The following is a 23,698-nucleotide window of genomic DNA, read 5'->3' as shown; positions in this document are numbered from 1 at the left end:
GACATTTGCATTTTTTTCATTTAAAGGAATTGATTTGTAGTCCTGGCTCATTCCACTTTGGTACTTTCTGTTCTAATCCACAGAAAGCGTGAGCATCTTTGATCAGCCGAAATATCTTTAATTTAGTAAACTTCAACTTTGCAAGAGTTTATACATAATGTTCCAGTCCAAAGGTGGTATTTACTCTTATGTTTCAATGCCTTGGTCTGAGTAACTGGCATGGTATAGGATAAAAACCACTTAGCCTATCCATCAAGAATTACTATTAGTCTTTCTATTAACTCACAAACGAACTGTAAGAGTTCTAATTTCTGTCAAACAACCAATATTTTTCAACAAAGAATTGGCAACAAGGGAATTTTTGAGATGTCTTTAGGTACCCAATATCTCAAGGATGAGTCAATCAAAAGATTCACTTATAGATAACACTGAATATGAATTAAAAGTTTTAACTGTTTCTTTAAAGCTTTACTTAACAAAAACAATATCAGGCAGGGCTAGATGTCTTTTAAAGAATAGGGTTTAGGATCAGACTGTCATTTCAAATAGATATGATTTATTCTTTAGACAAAGAAGCATTATTTTCTCTACTTAGGCCTGAGGGAGAGAAATAACAAATAAAAAGTAAAGGAAATGAGGGGAAATGAGGGGAATATACTATATTATATATATATATATGGCAAACATTTCTCTTTTTTTGCATTATATCTTATGAATTAATTAAATTGTGGCCTTCGTTATTATAATTGTAATGGTTCATTAAACTATATTATGTAATATATTATGGCTTTTATGATTGAATCTTTATATTTGAGTATTACTGTGTGTTCTTATACAAATTTTGTAAAACACAACAAAATTTACAGCAAAAATGGATACCAGAAAGCCAGTGCTATCAAAACTGATTTACTACAAGCATTTAGAGATAGGTGGAGATCACATAATTAGCTTACCAAAGTAATTTTATTGTTGCAAATTGCTAATTATATAACAGTATCCTTTGCTTCAAAAAGGCTTAAAATTTAACTTCTCTTGCTGCAAAAGCTATTTTAACATGCCATATTATGCATTAAGCATTAATTAAAGAACAGCAGGATAATTAGTAGGATCATCAATATTACAAGAAACATTAGATTGCTCCAGAAGGGGGCAATTTAACTAGAAACACTTTAAATTTTCTCAAGTAGTGTAGCTGATAGATTTGAAAAATAGCAAAACAAACAAAAAAAAGCAACTCTTAGGGGATACAGACTTTAAATCATTGTTGGGGAGCATGCACTTCAATATTTATTTTAAGGCAAAACAAGAGGGCCCACTTGGGCTCAGGAACACCTCAGAGGCACCAATGTAATAGCTACTCAGTTTTCAGAGGAGGCAAACTCTTCTATTTCTCATCAGAAGAAAACAGCCATTTATCCCTAAGAGTTCTGATAAATAGAATGGGTTTGAAATCATTGACCATTCACTGCAAGTGTTACACAGAAGGTGTGAGTTTCGAAACGACCGTCTTACTTAAAAGTTAGCCATTGCTTAGGGTTTTCTATTAGTATCTTGTCAAGTACACGCTCACTTATACCCCTAAGTAACATTTTAGGAACAATGTTGGTCAGTATGTGAGAATAGCCGTGACCCCCATATTTCATCAGGCGATGCTTCGTGTGAATGTCGTGTGCCATCAGAATTCGATCTTCATATCCCTCATCCACCAGGAAACGTACCCTGTTTTGTTTTGTTTTTTTAAAAAAAAACAGTTAAATATTTACATAGTAGTCTTCGCCTCACTTTTTAGGATTCTAACTTTTTTTTTACTCATAAAAATTTATTGTGCTTGTCGTAAACATCTTGCCCTTCACCGTGGATTGTGTACTTGGAGCCCCTTAATAAATATTGTGTGGAGATGATGACGATGCATTGCTGTATCCACATAGGAATGACATCCTGTCGCACACTCACAGAAGCCTTTAGCCTATGGTATTTATGACAATACCTAGCAATGTTGCAGGAGAGGTAGCTTCCCACAGTCAAGCCAGTTTGAATGGCTGACCACTGATTTAGCATTTCACTGAACAACTTTGTATCCATGCTACTTTTTAAAACACTTCTCTTAGCAGGTTCAGTTTTCAGAGATTTCATTCTCACCTTCCCTTTTCATTTAGAAAATAAAATCACAAGGAGTAGGTGAATAAGAAAGGAAAATCACCAGGGATGGTGACGCAGTGCTAGCACTCAGGAGGCAGATATGGGAAGGTCCAGATTTCAAGGCCAGCCTGGACTATGTACCGGGACTCTATCTCACCCCTGTGACAACTCAACACAAGGACAGAAAAGTCATCTTCATACTTTACTAAAGAAAGGTATATGGAACACAACCAATAAAAATGGGTTGGCAAAGGTACTCCTGTATTGGAGACATTTAGTTCTCTGAAATCCATGGGAATGGGGGCTTAGTAGTCATTTGTAAACCATAGATTAAGTTGGCTCGAAAGTCTTCCTCTACATTCCTTCTGATCAACAAGACAGCTAAAACAAGGAGCTGTTCCTTTAAATTTATAGTTGGTTGATTAAAGAGCAGCTGCCTGGCTAAAAGTGTAATCCTCTTTGCTTGCTGCTTTGCTTAAGTGCTATAATCCTCAGAGTGAGTCACCTTCTGACAGCCACCATCTGTATGTATCTGCACTCTGGACAATGTCCTTCCTCACTTCCATGGTCTCTGATGGCAGAGATGCAACCTGCAAACAATGGCTCATCACTGAAATTCTTGTTATCACCCTGGGAAGCATCTAGGCTGTAAATGGATATGGGTGGATGGATGGAGCCTTCCTGTAGGGGCTGAATATTTGAAAGAGATACCTTTCATTTCAATGGATACCAGTTTCTTGGCATGCTTGGGCATATGAGTCTTCTTTATTCACTACTATGGTAAGGAAAATGTGGTCACTACACACAAAACTCAAGCACAAAGTTTACCCTCTGAGAATATACAGTATAGATAGATTATAAATGGAGATCAAAGGAATGGCTGGGGCCAGAAGAGATGAGAAAACCTGGGTGCTTTGTCTAGAAACCAATGCCACATGGACCCCACATCTGTCCTCTAAGAATATAGCATGCCATGTGTGCCACCAAGGTTATTTAGCTTGTTGATACTTGTTCTGAAGTATCAATCACTTTTGGACAAACTCTATTTACCTAGGAATTTATCTAAGAGAGGTATAGGGTCATTTATGCAAAAACAGAAATATTTGACAGAATGCATATATAATGCGGAACCTACTATGACATTCTGACCCATAACTGCAAGCAGGAACTCAGTATAGAAAGGTTTAATTCATCCTTTCTCCTAATACTTAATAAGGCTTGTGCCTTATTGTGCCAAAGTTTTAGATCTCTTTCCCTTAACTGAGATCAGGCTATCTCATTACTGCAAACGCATGCCTGTGGATAAACAAACTCCGTCAAGATGCCCCCCCCTTTTTGTAACACCTGGAAATACAAAAGTTATCCATTTGGGAACTAGTAAGGAATGAATGTGGGAGATAAAATACTCTTATTTATAAATGGGAATGCTTAGAACTCACTAAGTCAAGGATCCTGAGACTTGTTCTCTCATGAGTAAGATGATATCATCGCTCTAGAAACACAATGATATCCAGACTCTCAAGGAAACCTGCTTGGCCCAGCCTGAGCTAAGACATCCTCTCTCTTGCTGTGCCGATGTGTGCAAGAACAGGAGTTACAGAGATGCCGCCAGACGGGAGGAACCGCTACAGATGAGAAGACAAAAAATCACAGTAATTATAGCAATACAAATGAGTTTGTGTTTTGCAAACAAATATTAGAGAGAGACTACAAAGTGTGAAAAGGCAGAGATATAATAAGATTTGAGAAATGGAGCATAAGATTGAAAACAGGTGTTAGACACAGAATTTCTGGGGCTGAAAACCAGAGGTAGGCAGAAGTGTGTTTCTATGCTCTTGCACTTCACAGGTTCCAGACTAGTATGGCTAAGAAAGGCTTGTCGATGAAGGATGAACATCAAGCTTTCAAGACTCAGAGACATTGGGATACTGGAGCACACACAGACCCGAAGATCATTCAGTTATGAAAATGACCTTGACTTGGGTAAAGCTGGACTGGATACATGGCTTCCACATGATGAAGATTAAGGCCTTGGGTGTGGAGTATGTGATAGAACACTTGCCGAGCAAGCATAGGGCCATGAATTCAAACCCCAGCATTGCCATAAATACACAAATAAGTTAAGCACACATATACACAAACACATATGTATATGAAGTTTGGTACATATGCATGTACATATATATATATATATATATGCACATTTGTGGTATCTGTATATTCCTCTGTCTGAAATTGTGATGTGCTTTCATACTTGAGGAAGGTTTACATTTGGCATAAGGAGAGAAACTTTTGCCCTTGAACTAAGAGCCAAAGGGAGCTGAGAAGCTGAGCAGGAAGGCTTGGGAGCTATCTTTCTCTCATATGTCTCACAGATAACCCCTTTGCAGATTTCCCTCTTGTTCTAGAAGGTACAGGAACCTCTGAGAAGGCATATCTTATTACCACAGAGAGTGGCAGGAAAAGGAACCATGTACTGATTCATTAGCTTCCGGTTTCTGAGACCAGTTGTACAAAAATGTTAAGAGAATCCATGGTGAGAGATGAGAAGGAACTACCACTCCACCTACTTTAATATTTAGGACAAGGAATATTCATTTTGGGGTGTGGTACAAATGAGTATGAACGCGTCTAGGGAAACCTGTAAGCCTATCTTCATGGTGTTCCCAAACCAGAAAATCAAAATCATAAAACAAAAGAAACAACACATCTATTTGCCAAAGAGCTTGTTTGGATAGTTGAAAAGACCTCACTTCCCATTGGTCAAGCCAGTCAAAGCAGTTTGTTCATGTGGACTGGTTGCTATGTTACACATTTAGAGTTAGTACATAACAACTAGCGCTCGCTCTCTCTCTCTGTCTCTCTCTCTTTCTGTGTGTGTGTGTGTGTGTGTGTGTGTGTTAAACTTGAAGCCTATTTTATGACTTCTCAGGTCCCTGAGGAGGAATTCTGATACAAAAGTATAGAGACACAAAGGTTGGCTTCCCAGAGGAGCAGTCCTAAAACACTTCGAATGGCTCAAGATACTTCTCTCATCCCCTCTGGAAGCTGAACTGTCCATACCTGAGCCTCAACATCATCACCTCATGTGGACACACACCTCCATTCTGGTTTTGCCTATTCTCCATTTCAATCAGATTTTTTCACATTCAGATTCATATTCTGGTTCTTGTCATCGTGGCGAACTGCTTCCGCTCTGAAATCTGAATCTTGAGTTTTCCTCGCTGATCTCTTTACCTCTTTCTGCTTTCATCCACTTGCCCTCTTCCACTGCATTTATTAACCACCTGTGTCATTCATCCTTCTACATCATCGCTATGTATGGGCTTTCCCCCTCCATCTCACACTCCACGACTTCTCTCTCACATGCAACTTTCAGCTAAAATTCCAACCCTAGATCTTTAGCTTTAACTTACTTTTTTTTCTACCCATAAAGCTTCTCTGCTCATGCTATGGAAACTCATCACATTTGTTTTTCTGGAAAACAGTAACCAAATCACCAGTGTGGCAATATACAGTCATGCAATCATAATTTCCAGCTTCACTGGGTCCCCTATTTCAACCCAGGTGAATGCCTTCCTCATCCACTTTATTGCTACTTCTAGGCCTCATTTTCCTGTAAAAGTCCACCTGGAATCCACTCCTTCTTTCGCAGGTCATGATCATGTCTACCTTATAGGAGGAGCACAAGAGAACACACTGGCTGTTTGGCTTCAATTTTGTGTTCCTCTAGCTGTGAGGTTTATCTGCATGGACATCATTGCTTGCTTCCTACTGTCCCATTTCAGTGGAGAAAAATATTTTTTCAATCAACTTTCTGTTTGTTCCTAAGATTCCATCTTTTCAGTTCCTTTAGGAATCTTGATCTCTTTTTTTTTCTTATCTCTTCAGATATTTTAAGTGAATATCAATCAAATACTTCCATATTTGGCAACAAACACTCAGATAAAAAGTGAGCCTATTTTGTCTGTATACTTTAGGAACACTATAAATACTCGGTGGATGGTGTTCCTCAATCTCTCGGTTTCTATATCATCCAATTCCTATTCTTTGGTATAGTTCACTTCTTAGCTAGTTACCCCCAGTCCTGTCCTGTCATCTAGCTTCAAGCCTTTTGCTTTCATCATCCCTCTTCTCTACCCCCTCCCCCTGCATGTTATCAGTTTGAATTTTTTTTCTCTGTCACTTAGTGGTTATACCCGTTAAATATCGGTGTCCAGGCTTCTGTCCCATCCATTCCTCCATGTGATCTCATTCATTCCTAGGGTTCCATCTATCTTATAAATGAATGACATCCATATTTCTGTCTCAGTTCAAATCTGTGTAAGCTTCACACACTTATCTCTGGGGCCCCTCTAGATACAAGAGATACTTGTAAATTAAATTCTTCCTTGCCAATCTCAAATGGATTTCTCCTGTCAGATCCTTTATCTTAGTTTATGTAATCTTCCTAGTGCCCTGTCATCAAGACCAAATCTGGTAGCCATCCTTGAGTACTCATATCTCCCACTTTACTGAAAAGAAAGGGATCCTACAATATTGTTCTGTCCATTACACACTAGGCAATTTGAAGAGGTTGTGCTTTATATGATGTTTGGGGTTACTGTTACATCTCAGCATGTAAGTTACAATTATCCCAATAATGAGTACCTTTGATAAAGCATTTCAAGTATTACTTATAGGAAGTTAGAAGCTTAGCATGGTCAACCCAGGAAATAAACAGCTTATTTAATTAGGGGTAAAAGGAAGAAAATGTCTTTTGTTCTCTTATCGTCATGGCAAGGGTTGAGTCTTGTTTCCTGTTAGTTACCCATCTGGCCCTGAAATTCTAAGGCTCTGCCTCACTTTAGCCCACTTAGGATGACTCATTTTCTCCTTGAAATAATATAGAGAGATTTTCTCCCTGAAACAGCTCAGATAGATTTTTCTCTGCAAGTCTATGGTTCAGCCTGCTTACTGTTTTCTGAAGTTTTGTTAATACTCACCCAGATTTGACAATCATAAAGGGCTAGTTAAAAGAGAACATGAGTAATTTCAATATAGTTACCTTCTGATTCTTTTGTTATCATCAGGCATATCAATATCTGGGTTGAGCTGGTAATTAAGGAGTTCAGTACCAAAGAGATCATATTCTAAGTAGCAGCCAAGTTGAGCAAACTCCAGTAGCTCCTTCTTGTTGAATATAGATCTAGAGATAATAAGACAGACATACTGTTATTATTAAGAGTATATCCTTTCCGGGTATGATGGTGCATGTCTGTAATTCTAAAGCTTGAGAGCTGGAGTTCAAGACTGGCCATAGGTACACACCAAGTCCTTGTCTCCAAAGCATCAATCTTGAAAAATAAAAGGGGTGAATTCACCATATGTACAGATTAGAAGTTTTGAATGCATCATGTATGTATATAAAGTTAACTAAAAGTTTTTGAGTTGGCATCTACACACACACACAGAGTCTTCGGATGGCTGTACAAGGGAGTTACAATGTAACATCTGTATTATGTTGTCCAGTGCATCTTGATCAGTCACCCCTTCCAACATTCTCCTCCATCCCCAGACCTCTTCCCCCCAAGTCATGTCACACTTCCCATTATGTGCATTGAGTATTGTGACTGTATATACCTCCATTCCCTTCTCCATTCATCTACTCACCCACCAGAACTCCCCATTCAAACTACAGTTTAATTTTCTGACATTCATTTTGTCACACTGTCTGTGAATTGTTCAAAGGGTCCCAAGGAGTAAAGCCTTTGAGTTGGCGCTTAGGATATGACTCCAAAACAGTAGGTTTAGATTGTTACCAGGAACAAGGGAATGTACCCAACCAAAAGGGCCTTCCACTTCAAAGTACTTGGGAGCTGCAGACTTGTTTCAAGTATGCTGCCATTACTCAGACATAATTTTCTAACTTTCCTCCATAGTTGTCTCTAGAAGATGTCTCACATTCTTTTGACAAATTTTAGTGGGTTAAATTTTCATCCTCTAAAGACTGCTGTGATCTGTGGAAACTACCAAAGGATATTTGTCATCCATCAGGTCTAGTGAATTAGGTGAGTAATTCTCTTCTGGGTGGAACAGGAAGTTTACTCTAAGGAAGCTAGGTGATTTTCTTGTGAAGATTAAAAAATTGTCCTAAAATGAATTCCAAAGCCTATGTGTAATACTTTTTCAAATTCTTTTTTTTTTTAAAGCTTGGGCATTTATACAGACAGACAAATAAAATGATTAAATGTATATGTTTAAGACTCGTTATTTTATAGTAACTTTTATGGATCTATTTTCATTTCAGAGATATCACACTAAAATATCATTTTGGGGGCTGGAAATATGGCCTAGTGGCAAGAGAGCTTGCCTCGTATACATGAAGCCCTGGGTTCGATTCCCTAGCACCACATATATAGAAAATGGTCAGAAGTGGTTCTGTGGCTCAAGTGGCAGAGTGCTAGCCTTGAGCAAAAAGAAGCCAGGGACAGTGCTCAGGCCCTGAGTCCAAGGCCCAGGACTGGCAGAAAAAATAAATAAAATATCATTTTTCTAAGATGTAACTATGAAATGATTGGGAAAGAATATAAAATTATTTCACATTAATATAGCTACAGACAGGGGAACAGAATAAGAATTAAGAGTAGATTGTCTCAAGAAATTTAGATCACAGCAACTAAAAAGGGAAATGTACTCAGAGAGCCCCCAAATACCATTATAGACAATGAATCACATCGAGAAATAAGAAAGGCCAAAAACATCCTGCTGGGACATGCCAAGAAAAACATCATGAGGAAGTTTGTCCTCCATTAGTATGGTCTGTCCTCCATTAGTTACAAAGTGCAGGGAATTAGGAATCTAGAGAAAGGAAGTGATTGTCTGGGATTCAAAAGTGGCCTGAGAAGGGTTGAGTGTCAGACAATCATTGCCTTAGTAGACTTTTATCTCACTGATATTCTATTTCTCTGGCAACTTCGGGGGTGAAAGCACCATTACATATGTCTCTAAGTCTGCTGTTAAGAGGTCAGAAGTATTTTCAAAGCCCTTCTCCCAAACCATGGGAGAACCAATTAAGCTTCTGTGTGTCACAGGTACAAGAAGAGTCTGCCTTCCCTGGGATGTTTCCTGGGAGTTCACTATTGACTTTCACTCCAGTTATCATATTATGGCAGGCTCCTTTTCGACTGTTCACCAGCTTCTCATAACTTATAGTTCATGATGTTGTTTTAGGAAGCTAAGAAAAAAAATCTTTCCTCTAAAATGTGCCTTAGTTCTGTGATATCTTCTATTAATACTAGTTTTTTTTTTAATCTTACCATGGAGACCATCTTATGTTTCCAAATTACTAGACTAAAAGAATGTGTGTTTTTATATAGTAAACATATTCTGTTTTCCCCCAAGAATCATACTTAAAAACAAAATATACACAGTTAAAATAACATAAGAGAGAAAAGTCTCTTGAGTCAATATAGTATCCTTTATAGTCAATTCAATTTCTTAGTTATCTACTATAGGCAAAACACTAAGGTAGGAGGAAACCAGAAAGGGGATAGAGACTCCAATAGATTTATCAAACTTTTATTTCTGCTTTTAGTACTTTTTTGCTTCTTTTGCCTTACTGTCCTAACACCATGTTTTCTCAGTTTTAAGTTATATATGCAGATATACCTAGTGAAAAGTTCACAGCCAATGTAAAGTCATAGGAATAATATTCAGCTAACAGTTATAATTGAAAATAAAAAGTAAAGTTGCTTGTCATGACCATAGTGGTTGATAAGTTTAAGGACTTATGTATAAGAATTTATGTGTCTGGAATTGCGCTGCACTTTACATTTTATCTCTCCATAAAGAACAAGAGAAAATAGGTACTTGAGAGAATAGACACTCAGGGTGAAGAAGAAAAGACAGCGCAAAACAGAAAAGGAAGAAGCTAGTGTCTATGATCAGGTATATTTTCCCAATGAAACAAAAAGCAAACAGAAACCCCAAAGTATCTGGTACCAGATATTAAGAAAGTATAGAGCGAGAGACTGAGATGGTACCAGACAACCAACACAAAACAATATTAGGTTCTAATAGTTTGCTTCTTGTTGACAAAATATCTGAAGAAACAGTTTAAAAGCAGGTTTCAGAGGATGCAGCTCATGGTCAATAGGTCTCATTGCTCTGAACCAGAGGTAAAGCTGAGCATCATGGTAAACTCACAGCATGAAGCAAAGCTGCCCACATTTTGGCAGCTGAAAAGCTGAGAGAGAAAGAGGAGGAAGCCATACATAAGATATATCCTTCACATGACCTACTACCTGCTATCAGCCCCATTCATTCATTCACCTGTGAGCTTACAGTGGACTCTGTTGACTAGTTAGTACCCTCATGATCCAACCACCTCTTAATAGCTCCATCACCTAGAAGCTGAGACTTCAACATAGTGGCCTTTTTTGGTGACATTTTATAGCCAAATTGTAACATAGGCATGTAATAGCCTTTGATCTTTTAGTACATAGCTTTTGATCTTGTAATCCTTATAAACATTAACACGAAGAAAGCAGAACATCCCTACTTCACAGGTGAGAAACAGGTTCTTAAGTTAAAGCAACTCAGCTTTTAAATAGAGAAGCTGTATAGAAAGCCATGTTCTTGGCTAAGTCCCTTCCATGATGAGAGGCCCTCCCATCTCCACCAGAACGCCTCCAATTCCATTTTGCGGCCCATCACTCTATGAAGAAATAGTCACCATCACAAAACCAAGCAGGATCAGCCTGCTTTATGAATGTCTAACAAGGTGACTTACCTACCAGAAACTGACATTCAGCTGGATGACTTCCATGAACTGCCAACGTGCTGCCGGAATTTTATTTATGCAAGTGATTATTTTCCACTTGGAGAAAGGATTGACCCTGAATGTCAGTGTGGCTCCACAGAAAAATGGACTCTGCTTGGTGTCCTTCAGATAAAGATGAAACAGAGGTCTCAGCCTTCCCAACCATTAATGACCTCATAGAGCATCACATAAAAGTAGAGGTGTTAACCTCATCTGCCTTCCTCATTCCATATTCTATACCTATGAATAATGTGATCTTTTTTTCAACTCCAATTTTATCCAGGTTTTTAGGTATTTATTTTTCTCTCATTACCCTAACAGTCAGAGAGGTGACCGTGGCACGCGGAACTGCATTGCACAATAAAGAAAATCCATATTTACAATGGACGTCTTTTATGAAATATCCTTGGAATTCCCAGGGCAAAGAGGAGACTTTTTTAAATGAGAGTATTTGTTTTTATTATTTCTATGATATAATTTCTTCTGCTGCATATTTTATACTTCTGTTCCTTCAGCTAATAAATTTTCACTACATATAATATAGAATAACTTGATATAACTCTACAAGGAACAGACATAAATTTAGGGAAAAAATGTATTCTTACCAGTCTTGAAAATGACATCTCAAGTGGCCTGGCTGTCTTCATTTTCAGAACCTCCTTATCATTTATCTAGTGTTTTAAGTCTGAAGTTAAAACACAAGTTAGGCCGGCCTCCTGTGGCTCATCCCTGTAATCCTAGTTACTCAGGAAGCTGAGATCTGAGGATCACTGTTCAAAGCCAGCCTGGGCAAAAAAGTCCCGGTGAGATTCTTATCTCCAGTTAACCACTCAAACGCCGGTCGTGATGCTGTGCCTCAGGAGGTAGAGTGCTAGCCTTGAGCACAAAGAGGCTCAGGGACAGTGCCCCGGCCCTGATAAAATAAATAAGTAAAACACAAGGCAGTTCTCCCAGAATACCTGATATATTTCCCTACATTTAAATGCACCCTAATGAATTAGTTCAGTGAACATCTACCACCACCTATCTTGAGATATCTTCTGTGTTTTGAATATAAATATATATAAGAAACTTCAGCTGACGTCTCTAGGAACTTAATGCCTGGGGAGGAAGATATATTTAAAGCAAGAATTACAAATAAATGTATTTAAAGCCTCTATATTATAAACACAAAATATCATGAAGGAATAATGGAAAGAATAATGCATAAGATGAATTGAGTTGAAGTATACTACTCACATAAAAAAGTTTTAGCTCAGAAGTGGGGCGAGGGGCTGGGAATATGGCCTAGTGGTAGAGTGCTCGCCTCCTATACATGAACCCCTGGGTTCCATTCCCCAGCACCACATATATAGAAAACGGCCAGAGGTGGCGCTGTGGCTCAAGTGGCCTTGAGCAAACAAGCCAGGGCCCAGGACTGGAAAAACAAAACAAAACAAAAACAAAAACAAAAACAAAACAAACAAGAAGTGGTGCGAGAAATGGACAATCCACAGGATTATCTGCTGAGATTCTGTGAAATGGGGATTACTGCTTTTAAATGCTTTAATCAGGAATAAAGTACATGAGGAAAGAAATACTCTGTCATCCATCCACTTAGCCATCATCAATCCATCCATTATCCATCCAGTAAGACATTGTTGACCACACATTACAATGAAACATGAGCTAGAAAACAAAGAGGACACAGAGTCCTACATTTCAGAAAACGTACTATCTTCTAGAGGAAAAGGACATAGAAATAAATAATTGTCTTATTGAATCTGTCAAGTATAATAATAATAGCACTTGTAGGCAGTAGGTTGCCAAGAGAAAAAGATAAACACACCTCAGCTAGGTTACGAGAAACTTTGGTTTAAGGAAAGCTTTGGTGAGTCACGTATTGAAAAAAAGATTCTTCCAAGTTAATATGGACATTCATAGCAGAGGGCCAAGGTCATGTGAGAAGCATGTAAGATCAATTAGCCCAGGACTCTTAAAGACGTCAGTGTAGCTTTAACCCAGATTCTGTGTGTGGCTTCTACAGAATAATGGAAATCACTGGAGAAGAGGTAGGGACTCAAAGATTAAGAGATTTGGGTTTGTGCCTTTGGGAAAAGGACTCCACTAAAGAGTTTTAAGTCCAAAGGTGAATGTTAACAAACTTATATTTGGAAAGATAAATCTCAAAGGCTGTGGAAGTCAGATTCTGGAGGAAACCAGGAGACTCACAATTGTTTCAGTGACAAATGTGGGCCTGAGTTCTAGTAAGAGGAATGGAGGGGACAGGAAAAGTTGCATTTAGAGATCTCAGTGAGGTAGATATGTTTTCCAAATTGAGTGCAGGAGAGGAAAGAGTTCAGCTAACGTTTAGGGTGAATAGTACTGTCATTAACCATGGTAGAGAAAGCAACAACAGATAGAACAAAAACTATGGAGCACTGGTCAACAGAAAGACAGGGAAGGAAGAAGGAACTCCAGGACATGTCTTGGGCAATTGATTAACACTGTGTCTTGTTTCAGAAAATGGATAAATTCTACTAAACAATACCAACAACATGGAAGGTTTGAACCTCACAACAAACTGGTGAAATAAACATGTTGTGTATTAATGTCACTGTACAAATAATCCAAAGCCTAGATCTTTTTGGTATAAAAGATGGACCTCAGGACCCTGTACTTATTAGACAAGTGCCCTAACAGGTGAGCAACACCTGTAGGCCTTTTGCTTTTGGTTTGTGTCAAAACATGAAGAAAGACATTGAAGAAGACACGAGAATATTTGGAAAGACTGTTCATGTTCGTGGATAGGTAGAATTAAATATTAAGAAAAGGTATATTACTGAAAGTCTACAGGTTCAATGTAATCTCCAATGTATGGTAACATTCCAATGTTATTGTTCACAGAAATGGGGTGGGGGGGAGTCTTAAATTCATATAGAAGCATGAAAGACCTCAAATATTTAAAGAAGTAGTAAGCAAAAAGAACATTACTGGAAGTATCAGCATACCTGATTTCAAATGAGAATACGAAGCCATAAGAACAAAACATCCTGATACTAGCATAAAAACACATGCCTATGAAATGTAAGGTCTGGAAATAAGTTCAAACAGCTATAACTGCCTGATTTGGGGGAAAGGTGACCAAAAGACCCTCCTCCCCCTATATTGGAGAAAAGAATTTCTTCAGAGAGGATCCTGACCTAACTTTGTTGGGATTAAATTTTGACCATGATCATCCTATCTGTCTCCTGAGTACCTGGGACCACAAAATGCAACATCACATCCAACAGGCATGGATCTTCCAAGCAATATACAGCCCTGGTATTCCCATGCTTAGTCGGGTGCTATTGCCATTACGCTTCGCTGTAGCTTCATGGTAGTTTATCAGACATTTGAAGTCTGAGTTCCTGGGCTTAGAGGCTGGGTACCAGGAAGGCATATCTGCTTTGCTCACTGATCTAATTCAGTGTCTGGTACATGGAGAAGCATAAATGCATTCCTCACTAAAACATGCACTCCCAATAAAGCCATTTTTAGAAAACATTGGCACACAAACTCAGCAATAAAGATACAACATATATAGAATTGATATATGAAAAACAGTACATTTCAACGAGTGATCATCATAAGCACATTTTTCCAAAAAAGTAATTTAAAAAAATCAACAAAAAAACTCTTTGTCTTCTTCTCCTAAATGTCTCAATTTAAAACAAATGGACATTTGCACAAATAGAATAACACAGGATTCTTTCTTTCATGAAAGTTATTCAACAGCTACTTAAAAAATTTACTAAACTTAGCTGGAAATACTCATCTAAAGACCTAAAGTTAATCAAAAATATCTAATGCATTTAAAAAAGAAATTAATGCATGAAGTATTATAACTTATGATCATAACAAATCATTTAAATCAAATAATCTTAATATCAATGCCAAGTACAGTAGCATATAATCCTAGAGCTTGAGTGTGATAACAGTGTGGACAATTAACCAAGACCTTGTCTCACTAGAGTCAATAGAAACATGATTTTAAGACATTATTCATGTATATTTCTAGTATGTCAATGGCCACTTTACTTCAAAGATTAAATATGAAAAAATACTTTGGGGGAGCTTGGATATTGAACCAGAGCCTTGTGCATGCTACATGTGTATTCTACTATTGCATACCACCAAGATGGCTTTCTACCAATTGACAGATTTCAATTAATTTTAGTTAAGAATAAATTAAAATGTCAAAATTCATATGTGGAATAAACATTGCCAATGAATTTTAAAACATAATTTGCTATTTCAATGAAATGCTCACAAAAAATGTCGATTCCACTTAAACACAAGATACCAGTTAGAATGGGATGTTCTCATAAATGTTTATGGTTACATATGAATGTATTTTAAAGATGTAGTTTATCTTTTTTAGGCTTCATTCTGCATTAAAGCATGAAACTAATTTTATGTAAAAGTAGTTGCAACATTAGAGATAATAATTCAAAATATTGTGATCTGTATTTTTAGAAAGATCTCCCTCCTCCCATGCTTTTCAGTTCTCTGATTATGTTGAGCCCCTCTTAATGACATCATAGGAAGGAATGCTGTCACACATTCAATATTATGACTTACGTATAGGTTAAAGAAAAAGGAACAGATGGCCCCAGGAGAGACAAAGCCCTTCCATAAGTTAGACTCAAACCAGAAATTGACTCTGGATTGCGAAGTGTAATTAAACATATCTTAAAATACGTTCATCTCACAGTTTGTTCATCTTAGGAAGAGGTTTCTAACCTTCCAGCTGCCACATAGTGTAGAAGGGGCTGTGTTTTTCCTGTAAGGCAATACACCGTTCAGGGAATGACCGTATTGAGGACAGTGAAGACAAATCTCAGAGGCATGGCAATCCTATTTGTTAAAATGTCACATTTCATGTGAATGGTGTCAGCATCATGAAAAATTGCTTTAGAAAAAAATTACTGGTGAAAGGTTTTGGTGGGCAAAATGTACTGAATAGAAGACATGACAAGTGCCTTCTTTTGCTGTGATCGTGGTCGATCTGCTCACATATCTGCTCAATTTGGGATAGTCAACCAATACCATTCACCAACATAATATAATTGCATTTTATTGGACACAATTGAGAGATACCACCTTTTTCTGCACTCATTTTAGTTTGTAAAATGTTTCTTTGGATTTCTTTCTTCTTCCTTCCTGTCTCTGTGTCTGTCTCCATCTTCTTCTTCTTCTTCTTCTTCTTCTTCTTCTTCTTCTTCTTCTTCTTCTTCTTCTTCTTCTTCTCTCTCTCTCTCTCTCTCTCTCTCTCTCTCCACTATCTCTGTCCTTCTAGAGTAGTCCATATATATATATATATATGAAACACCCAGGGTAAGCAATAATATTGAAATATGCATAGCACTTTAAGTTAACCACAAAATTTTTCAGCAAAAAAGACAAACTGGGAGGCTTAAGTGATGTACTGAAGGCAGCAGGTACTTAGTGTCAGAGCTTGGACCCAGATAACCTGACTTCAGTATCTTTCCTCCATGAATACCAAGTCTATGCTATATTCATAGGGAAAAATAAAGACGTTGTTAAATGGCACCACATAATTTCAAACTAAAATTTCCAGGTTGTGTTCATGTATATTTTATATAAAATTTATTATCCCAATTCACATAGAACTATATAAGTAGCCAATATATGTACAATAGAATCTAGACTTATACATAAAGCTTACATGTGAAAATACATATGAATGTATATATTAATCTGTCATACTATAACTATAAGACATTCCTAATTGGAAAAATAAGTATTATTAGTAAACACTTTGATTAAAAAAAATTCTCACTTGCTTATCAGGCTTCTCTTTTGTTGCCTGGACTAATTTCTTGAATGTCTTACTCTGGTTGGATCTGAGTCAATTGACTGAAATAATGAATACTGCAATGATATATTTAAGGCAACCTCATTCTGTTCAACGGATTTTCTATACTATGTATATAATGCACACATCATCCAATAAAGAAACAATTAACAAATACACAGCCAGAGTCACAGGACTCTAAACATTGTACACCACTGTACGCTCACCACATTCCAATTATTCTCTATAAAGGACACTGTATGTTTAGCAATGCAGAAATGTTTTGTTCAAGTTCCATTTACCAAACATTTGGTTGGAATTGTTTTTGAATAGCTTCCCATTAATTCACCAGTAGTTATAAGAATGAAAAGTGTCCAGTTCCATGGATATCACATAATTGCTTTTGTGGTTTCTTTTCAGAGACCATCTCAAAGTTAAATGTCACTGTAATTCTAATCAAAGAATCACTTTGAAGGCAGAGAGTAAGTTCTTCTGGCTATGGTCTTGTGTCTGGTAAATCACCACTCAATAATTATTGAGGGAAGGAAGCGATATTCCTCTCTCTTCCTTCGTTCAATTAAAAACACAAAAACTATGTTAAATCTGTCTTTTCCTAAGATTTGGCCAATTTGGCATAGATGATCAGAAGCAAAGAGAATAAAATGTATTTGTCGGCTGGCCCATTCCCTGAGTTTTACCTTCTAGTCTTCAGAAACCCTCAAGTCAAATTCTTTTACCTTCCTCGGGGAGAAATTTCCAAGGAGAATGACGTGCTTATCTTCTTACCTCGATTAGTATGCCCCTAATCAAATCATGGGTTATGGATGTCCATCAAAGTCCTTTGGCTTTTAAAATAGATAGCCAAGAAGAAAAAGACTGAAGAACAGCACCTGTCTGTTGGCCTCTAGTAAGCATGGGAGTCCCATCAGTGAGCAGCTAGTATCCACATATCCACCACCCATGTTGTTTGATCCAGCTTTGATCAGCAATCAAGATTTTTGTGGCCATACAGCTCCTCTAACAGTGCATGGTAAAACATCCTCAAAGAGGACAACAAAAAGGGAATCAGAGAAGTGTTCATTTCATTGCACATATACCTGAATTAAACCAGGCCCCAGATGTTTCTGATATTAGCTACCACCTGAAAAATATGCATACAATTTTAGTAGGTGGTAAAATTATTATAAATGATTAAACAGTGCAAAGCCTTGTGTATCAAAAGCCCAAACAATCAGACAAAGGGCAGGTTGCTATTTTCCAATAAATGTGGACCCCATGGTATCCCAGAGGGTGAGATTCTCAGCAGTCAAACTGCTCTTTAGCAAGCCCATGTTTCGTAAGGGGAACAGATGGCGAGGGGAGGTCCCGGGTACAGAAGCATATTTATCTTGTCAAGCTGTTATCACCTGGTAAATAAATGACCTGAAGCAGGTCACAAGTGGTCACATGACAACGTGGTTCAGAAATCTCCAAAGGTGAAGGCCATTCATTAACTCTCTCCCCTCAGAATCCCAACTGTCCCCTTTGAGGATCGCCATGTAGGAAGCTATGATGGTAGTGTGCACGTGTGTGTGTGTGCGTGCATGTGTGCACAGGCCTGCACAAATGCATCAATCCCAATGAAATCTTATATGCATTCAGAAACAGTGAACTGCCTCCGTGTGCTCGTGGGCACAGTAAAATGCCTTATTTTTGTGTTCTCTAAAAGGACACAAAACCAACTTGGAAAGGGAAAAATAAGCGGAGTTTACAGGTGCTCGATGTGGAGGGATTGTCCTGCTACAGAACCCTCCGGTTTCAAAGGTCTATGGGGGGCGCTGGGCACCCCTCAACTTATCTTCACATGCATGGTAGCCTGTGGCTTCATACCCTTCTCTACATCCAAAACATCCCTTCTGCGTGCTTTTTGGGGCCATGTTTCCAGATGCTCTTCTTTTTGTGTGTCCTTTGCATTTGGTTGCAGCAGACACATGCCCTTGGGTGTGTTGTCCTCAGTAAAGAGAGAGAGAGAGAGAGAGAGAGAGAGAGAGAGAGAGAGAGAGAGAGAGAGAGAGAGAGAGAGAGAGAGAGAGAGAGAGGAGTCCCTTTCCTCTGGGTGCAAGTTCAGTTCTGTGCACAGCCCAGCTGAGCAGAGCGAGCCTTCGAAAGGACGACCTCGTCAACCCCAGCCTGGCAACTGGCTTCTCCTGAAGGGCCGCCTCCAACGGCTTCTGCTGCCTGCATCTGGCTTCCTTATTAGTTTTCCTGTTAATGTTATGCAGTTTGTTTTCTCCAATGCATCACATTTTTGAAAGTCCTTTTTCCTGGTTGCCTCCCCATAGAAATGGTACTACCATGGATGTCTTTCTTTCAGGCACTGGAATCCCAGAGCATTTATTATTTAGGTCTAGAATGTGTGGCTGCTCTAGCAATGGTCCATTTAGTCCTGATCCGTCCTAAAGGGCCATATTGAAATGGCTGCCAACTTTGATCGTTTTAAAGAAAAAAATGTGTTGATGTAACGTAACATATATCTATGTTATATTTATACAAAATATATATGAGCATGGTATATATCACTAGGAAATAACAGTTAAGCTTTATATATTGTTTGGTTTTATGAGCCAGGAAATACTACAGTGGTAGGAGTAAGGTTTATCTCACCATTTACAATGAAAACTTGTTTTCTAGTTGTGGCAAATGTTATTTCCTAACTTGCATTTCTAAGTGTAAATAGGTAGTGGTACAAAGACTTTTTAAAGACGTATCTTGTACCAGTTTCAAGCAATATGGCAGCCTAAACTATTCACAGAAAATCTTTCCAGTTGAATACTTTCAAAATACTGAGTAAAACTGAAGAGGGGAAAAAAATCCTGTTTAGGTCTTTCTACATGTCTATTAGTATCAATTAGTTGAAGGAAGGGGTTTCTTTTGACATGTACCCATAGGCATACAACCTGCCTTGATCCAAATCACTCCTTCCATCATTCTTTATCATCCCCTACCCGCTTCTCAAAGTAATTTCAACAAACTTCCTTGTTCCACTTTCAACATGAAGTCTTTTGATTATATTCACCCTCTCTGCCATCCCAATATGCCCACCCACTGGGTAGTACCTGTTTTACATTCCTGCCATTCATATTTTAAGTGCATATAAATTGTTCAATACAGTATATACATTACAAAGAAATGAAATGTGAAAATAAAATGAAGGAAAATAATTAATATAAAGGAATAATAATAAGTATTAATAACTACAAAAAACCCTTAGAGTAAGCCTATTAATAAATACAGTCACAAAGCCAAGCATTGCTGTCTCATGTTTGTAAACCTAGCTACTCAGGAGACTGAGTTCTGAGGACGGAGGTTCAAAGTCTGTGAGGCTCTTATTTCCAATTAGCCAGTTAAAAAGCCATAAGTGGAGCTGTGGTTCAAGTGACAAGAGAGCTAGCCTTGAGAAAAAAAAGGCGATGAGCATGGGAGAGCCTGAGTTCAAGCCCCAGTACTGCCACATACAGAGCAATAAACACAGTCATGTAGTTACACTGGATTTTCCATTTAAAAGACAAGTTCTGAAGAGATGAAAACCCAAATAAGCCTCATGATCCTTATATCAGACAGTTCTTGAACGTCAGGACTCTGAAAGTGAAACAGTGTCACACAGGGAAGGGATGTAAGTAGCATACTAACACCACAGGTGTTAAAGTCAGGATTTAAAGACCTCTCTGGGTCCAAAAGTTCGAATCTTTAAGTTATGGCATACTCTATTCTATGACCCCTTTACTGTACCAGTGCAACGAGAATATTTTGAAGACAGCCAATTGTCAGGAGGCTGTCTTCACCCAGTGTTTCTCACTTTCTCCATTAATGGGGGCTTTTCTGTTTTGCCATGACTATAACTTGTTTATTTTTTTGCACAGGATTTTACAATATTTCTATTAAGTCAAGGAATTTTATGAAGACTTTTTTAGGTCTGTTCGTTTATTAAATATCAGAATGTCAAGACTGATGATCAGGATTTATCAAGCTGTTAACATGGACTTATTCCAACTTGCAAAACAGAAGCAATTGTAATACATTATTAGTCTCATTGGTACTGTATTCATTTTTTATATAAATGTAACAGGAAGCCTTAAAACTAGTCTTGGCAGCACTGTTAGGTTTGTTACTAACTTGCTATGTAGAAGGCTGCATGTTGGACCCCTAAAACACATGTCTATGTTCTAACCCTCAGAACTTCAGAAAGCAACCTTATTTGGGACAATGGATTATTTTCACATATTGTTAAGTTAAGGCTCATGATACTGATCATTCTGAATTAGCTGAGGGTCCTCAATACAGTGATGTGTCTTAAGTAACAAAAGACACAGACATGAAGAAAGCAATGTGAGAACAGAGGCAGAAACTCCATCTACGTGGCTACAGGAAGATTCAAGCTATGTCAGCAAAGGGCTCTCCCCTATTGCTTCTGGAGGTAGCACCATCCTGCCAATACTTTGATTTCTGACATCTACCTTTAGAATGAGGAATGAGGGAATGAGGCTCAGTTGTTTCAGGGTACCCAATAATTTGTTACAGCAGGTATAAACATCGAATGCACCACGCTAGCAAACTACACTTCCTACTTTCATAATTACATTTTCTAAAATTCATATGACTCAAACTACAAACAGGAGATAGAAATATAAGTATTTATCTACCTCTGTCCCCTTGGCCCGCCTCCCCCTTCGTCCATGTACCCATTTCCGGTGCTGATTTCTTTGGGCTTTGGCATAGTCTTTCTAAATGATCATACTATTTGAGCTCCCCATAGAGTCTATTATACGCCAGTTAATTCATTTGCATCACTTGCATACCACCCAACATGTTGACTTAGATTATCGGCACAGTCTATCTACCACAGATGAGGGAAACTATACAATCTTTGTTTCTCTGGGTTTGGCTTACTTCACTTAACACAATTTTTTCCAAGTTGTTCAATTTCCTTATGAATGGTATAATTTGTTCTAATAGACGAGTAAAATTCCATTGTGTATATTATACCACATTTATCTTGATCCATTCATCCATTGAGGAGCAGCTGGTCTGATTCTGTATCTTGGCTATGGTGAAAGGGGTAGGAGGAAGAGAATCCAGTCAAGAATTCACTGAATATGTCCCCAAATTAAGAAAGATAAGGGGAAGGGTAGACTGAAGGGGATGTTGAGACTTTTGAAGGGGGCAATAGTGATCAAGATGCACTGTATTCACAAACTGATTTGTTAAACGGCACCTCTTTTGTACAAATACTTAAAGATAACAAAAGAAAAAGGAAAGAAATGGAAGCATTGTGGTTTGCTTTTTTTTCATTATCACTCCCGTTCTACTTGTAGTCATAGTTTTCATCCCAGTTACTGACAAATACCGAGAAGCTACTGTGATATCCTACCACGAAACAAAGTAGGCCATGGTATCTATCATGAAGAATTATGAAAGATGAAGTAAATTACAGAAAATGCCTATGCGAAATATGTGGGATATCATCTACACGGAGGAAACACACAAGAATGACAGCGTTGTCATTTTACTTACTTTTTACTTACATTTACTTTTACTTACGTGACTTATCAAACTTTGTACCTACTCCCTTTCTAGTTCGTTAGTGAGTTTCCATCTGATTTTTGATGTTTCCAAAATTTGATTAACCATGAATTATACAATCATACCAGTTTGTACAATAACTTGCTTACCTATCAAGGTGAGACATCACTGTCTTGGAGATGTCTGCACCTGCCTCTTGCAATACGCGGATGATCTGGAACGGTGAACTTGGGTTCCGGCCAGGATGGATGATCACAGGACAACCAAGCTGAGCCTGCGCATGCGCTGTCGCCTGAAGAACCTTTCTTTCACTCTCTGTCAAAGGCCAGGAGCAACCAATTTCCCCAATCACACCACACTTGATGCTGGTTCCATCAGCACCATGGAGAATTTCACTAATAAGGACATCGGTAAGCTAGCAGGGAAATGAAAAAGAAAAGATTTTATAGCTTGTGAAATTTATCAAAGTTCATTCGTTTGAGCCAAATGCTGATGACTCAAGTGTGTAATCCTAACTACTCAGGAGGCCAAGATGCTGAGGTTCAAAGCCAGCCTGAGCAAGAAAGTTAAGACTTTTATCTCAGTTAACTGCTACTACAAAACAATAAACAAAAACAAAAACAAAACAACATGTGGCGTTGTGACCTCAAGTGGTAGAGCGCCAACCTTGATAACGCAAGCCAAGGAACAGTGCCCGGGCCCCGACTTTAAGCCTCAGTATTGGTGAACACACACACACACACACACACACACACACACACACGTTAATTCATCATAGTATGTGAATGAATTTACTTAGTCATGCATTCTTTTAAAATTATATTCAACATTCATTTTCCAGAATACTGGCACATGAGAAAGACATTTTGCTGGGCAAATCACATATTCAACAAGTTATTCTAAATCCAAGATTTAAAATCATACTGTGATTATTTAGTAGGAAATTCACCCCTTTGCTACATTTAGAATGAGGGAAAACAATCCATAATTTAATCTGTAATCAGAATCTATGAATGCCACTGACTTGATATATGTATCCATTCATATTTAGGCACCAAGTAATTATTTTTTTGTTGGGGGCAGGGGGATAGGTACTGGAATCTCAACTCAGGGTCTCACCCTCACTAGGAAGGTGCTTTACTTCTGACGTACATCGCTAGCCTGCTTTTTCTGTTGGTTATTCTGAAGATAGAGTCTTGCACCTTGCCTGGGCGCGTGTCTGGATTGTGGTCTCCCTATTTTGGTTTGCCTGTAGTTTCTGGGACACTAGGGGCCACCACCATATCCACTTTCCTCCACTAAAGTGGAGTTTCATAGACTTTTTGGTCTGCGCTGCCCTGGAACCCTTATCCTTTCAA

General features: G+C 38.2%; 1 protein-coding gene across 2 annotated transcripts in view; it reads right to left on the bottom strand.

The window, feature by feature from the left end:
* Window positions 1-534: 534 nt before the first annotated feature.
* Window positions 535-23,698, bottom strand: part of Pter (phosphotriesterase related) — a 63,457-nt gene continuing 40,293 nt past the window's right edge. For both annotated transcript variants that reach the window (XM_048367983.1, XM_048367982.1), the window contains exons 3-5: window positions 22,490-22,755; window positions 7,187-7,327; window positions 535-1,719 (exon numbers count right to left, since the gene is read on the bottom strand). In XM_048367983.1, coding sequence (XP_048223940.1) covers window positions 1,509-1,719; window positions 7,187-7,327; window positions 22,490-22,755 — 618 coding nt within the window. In that variant the 3' untranslated portion in view covers window positions 535-1,508. The remainder of the gene's footprint in view (window positions 1,720-7,186; window positions 7,328-22,489; window positions 22,756-23,698) is intronic.

The sequence above is a fragment of the Perognathus longimembris genome, chromosome 18, assembly GCF_023159225.1.
Source record: "Perognathus longimembris pacificus isolate PPM17 chromosome 18, ASM2315922v1, whole genome shotgun sequence".
Classification (NCBI taxonomy): domain Eukaryota; kingdom Metazoa; phylum Chordata; class Mammalia; order Rodentia; family Heteromyidae; genus Perognathus; species Perognathus longimembris.
This window is presented reverse-complemented; position numbering and strand designations above follow the sequence as displayed.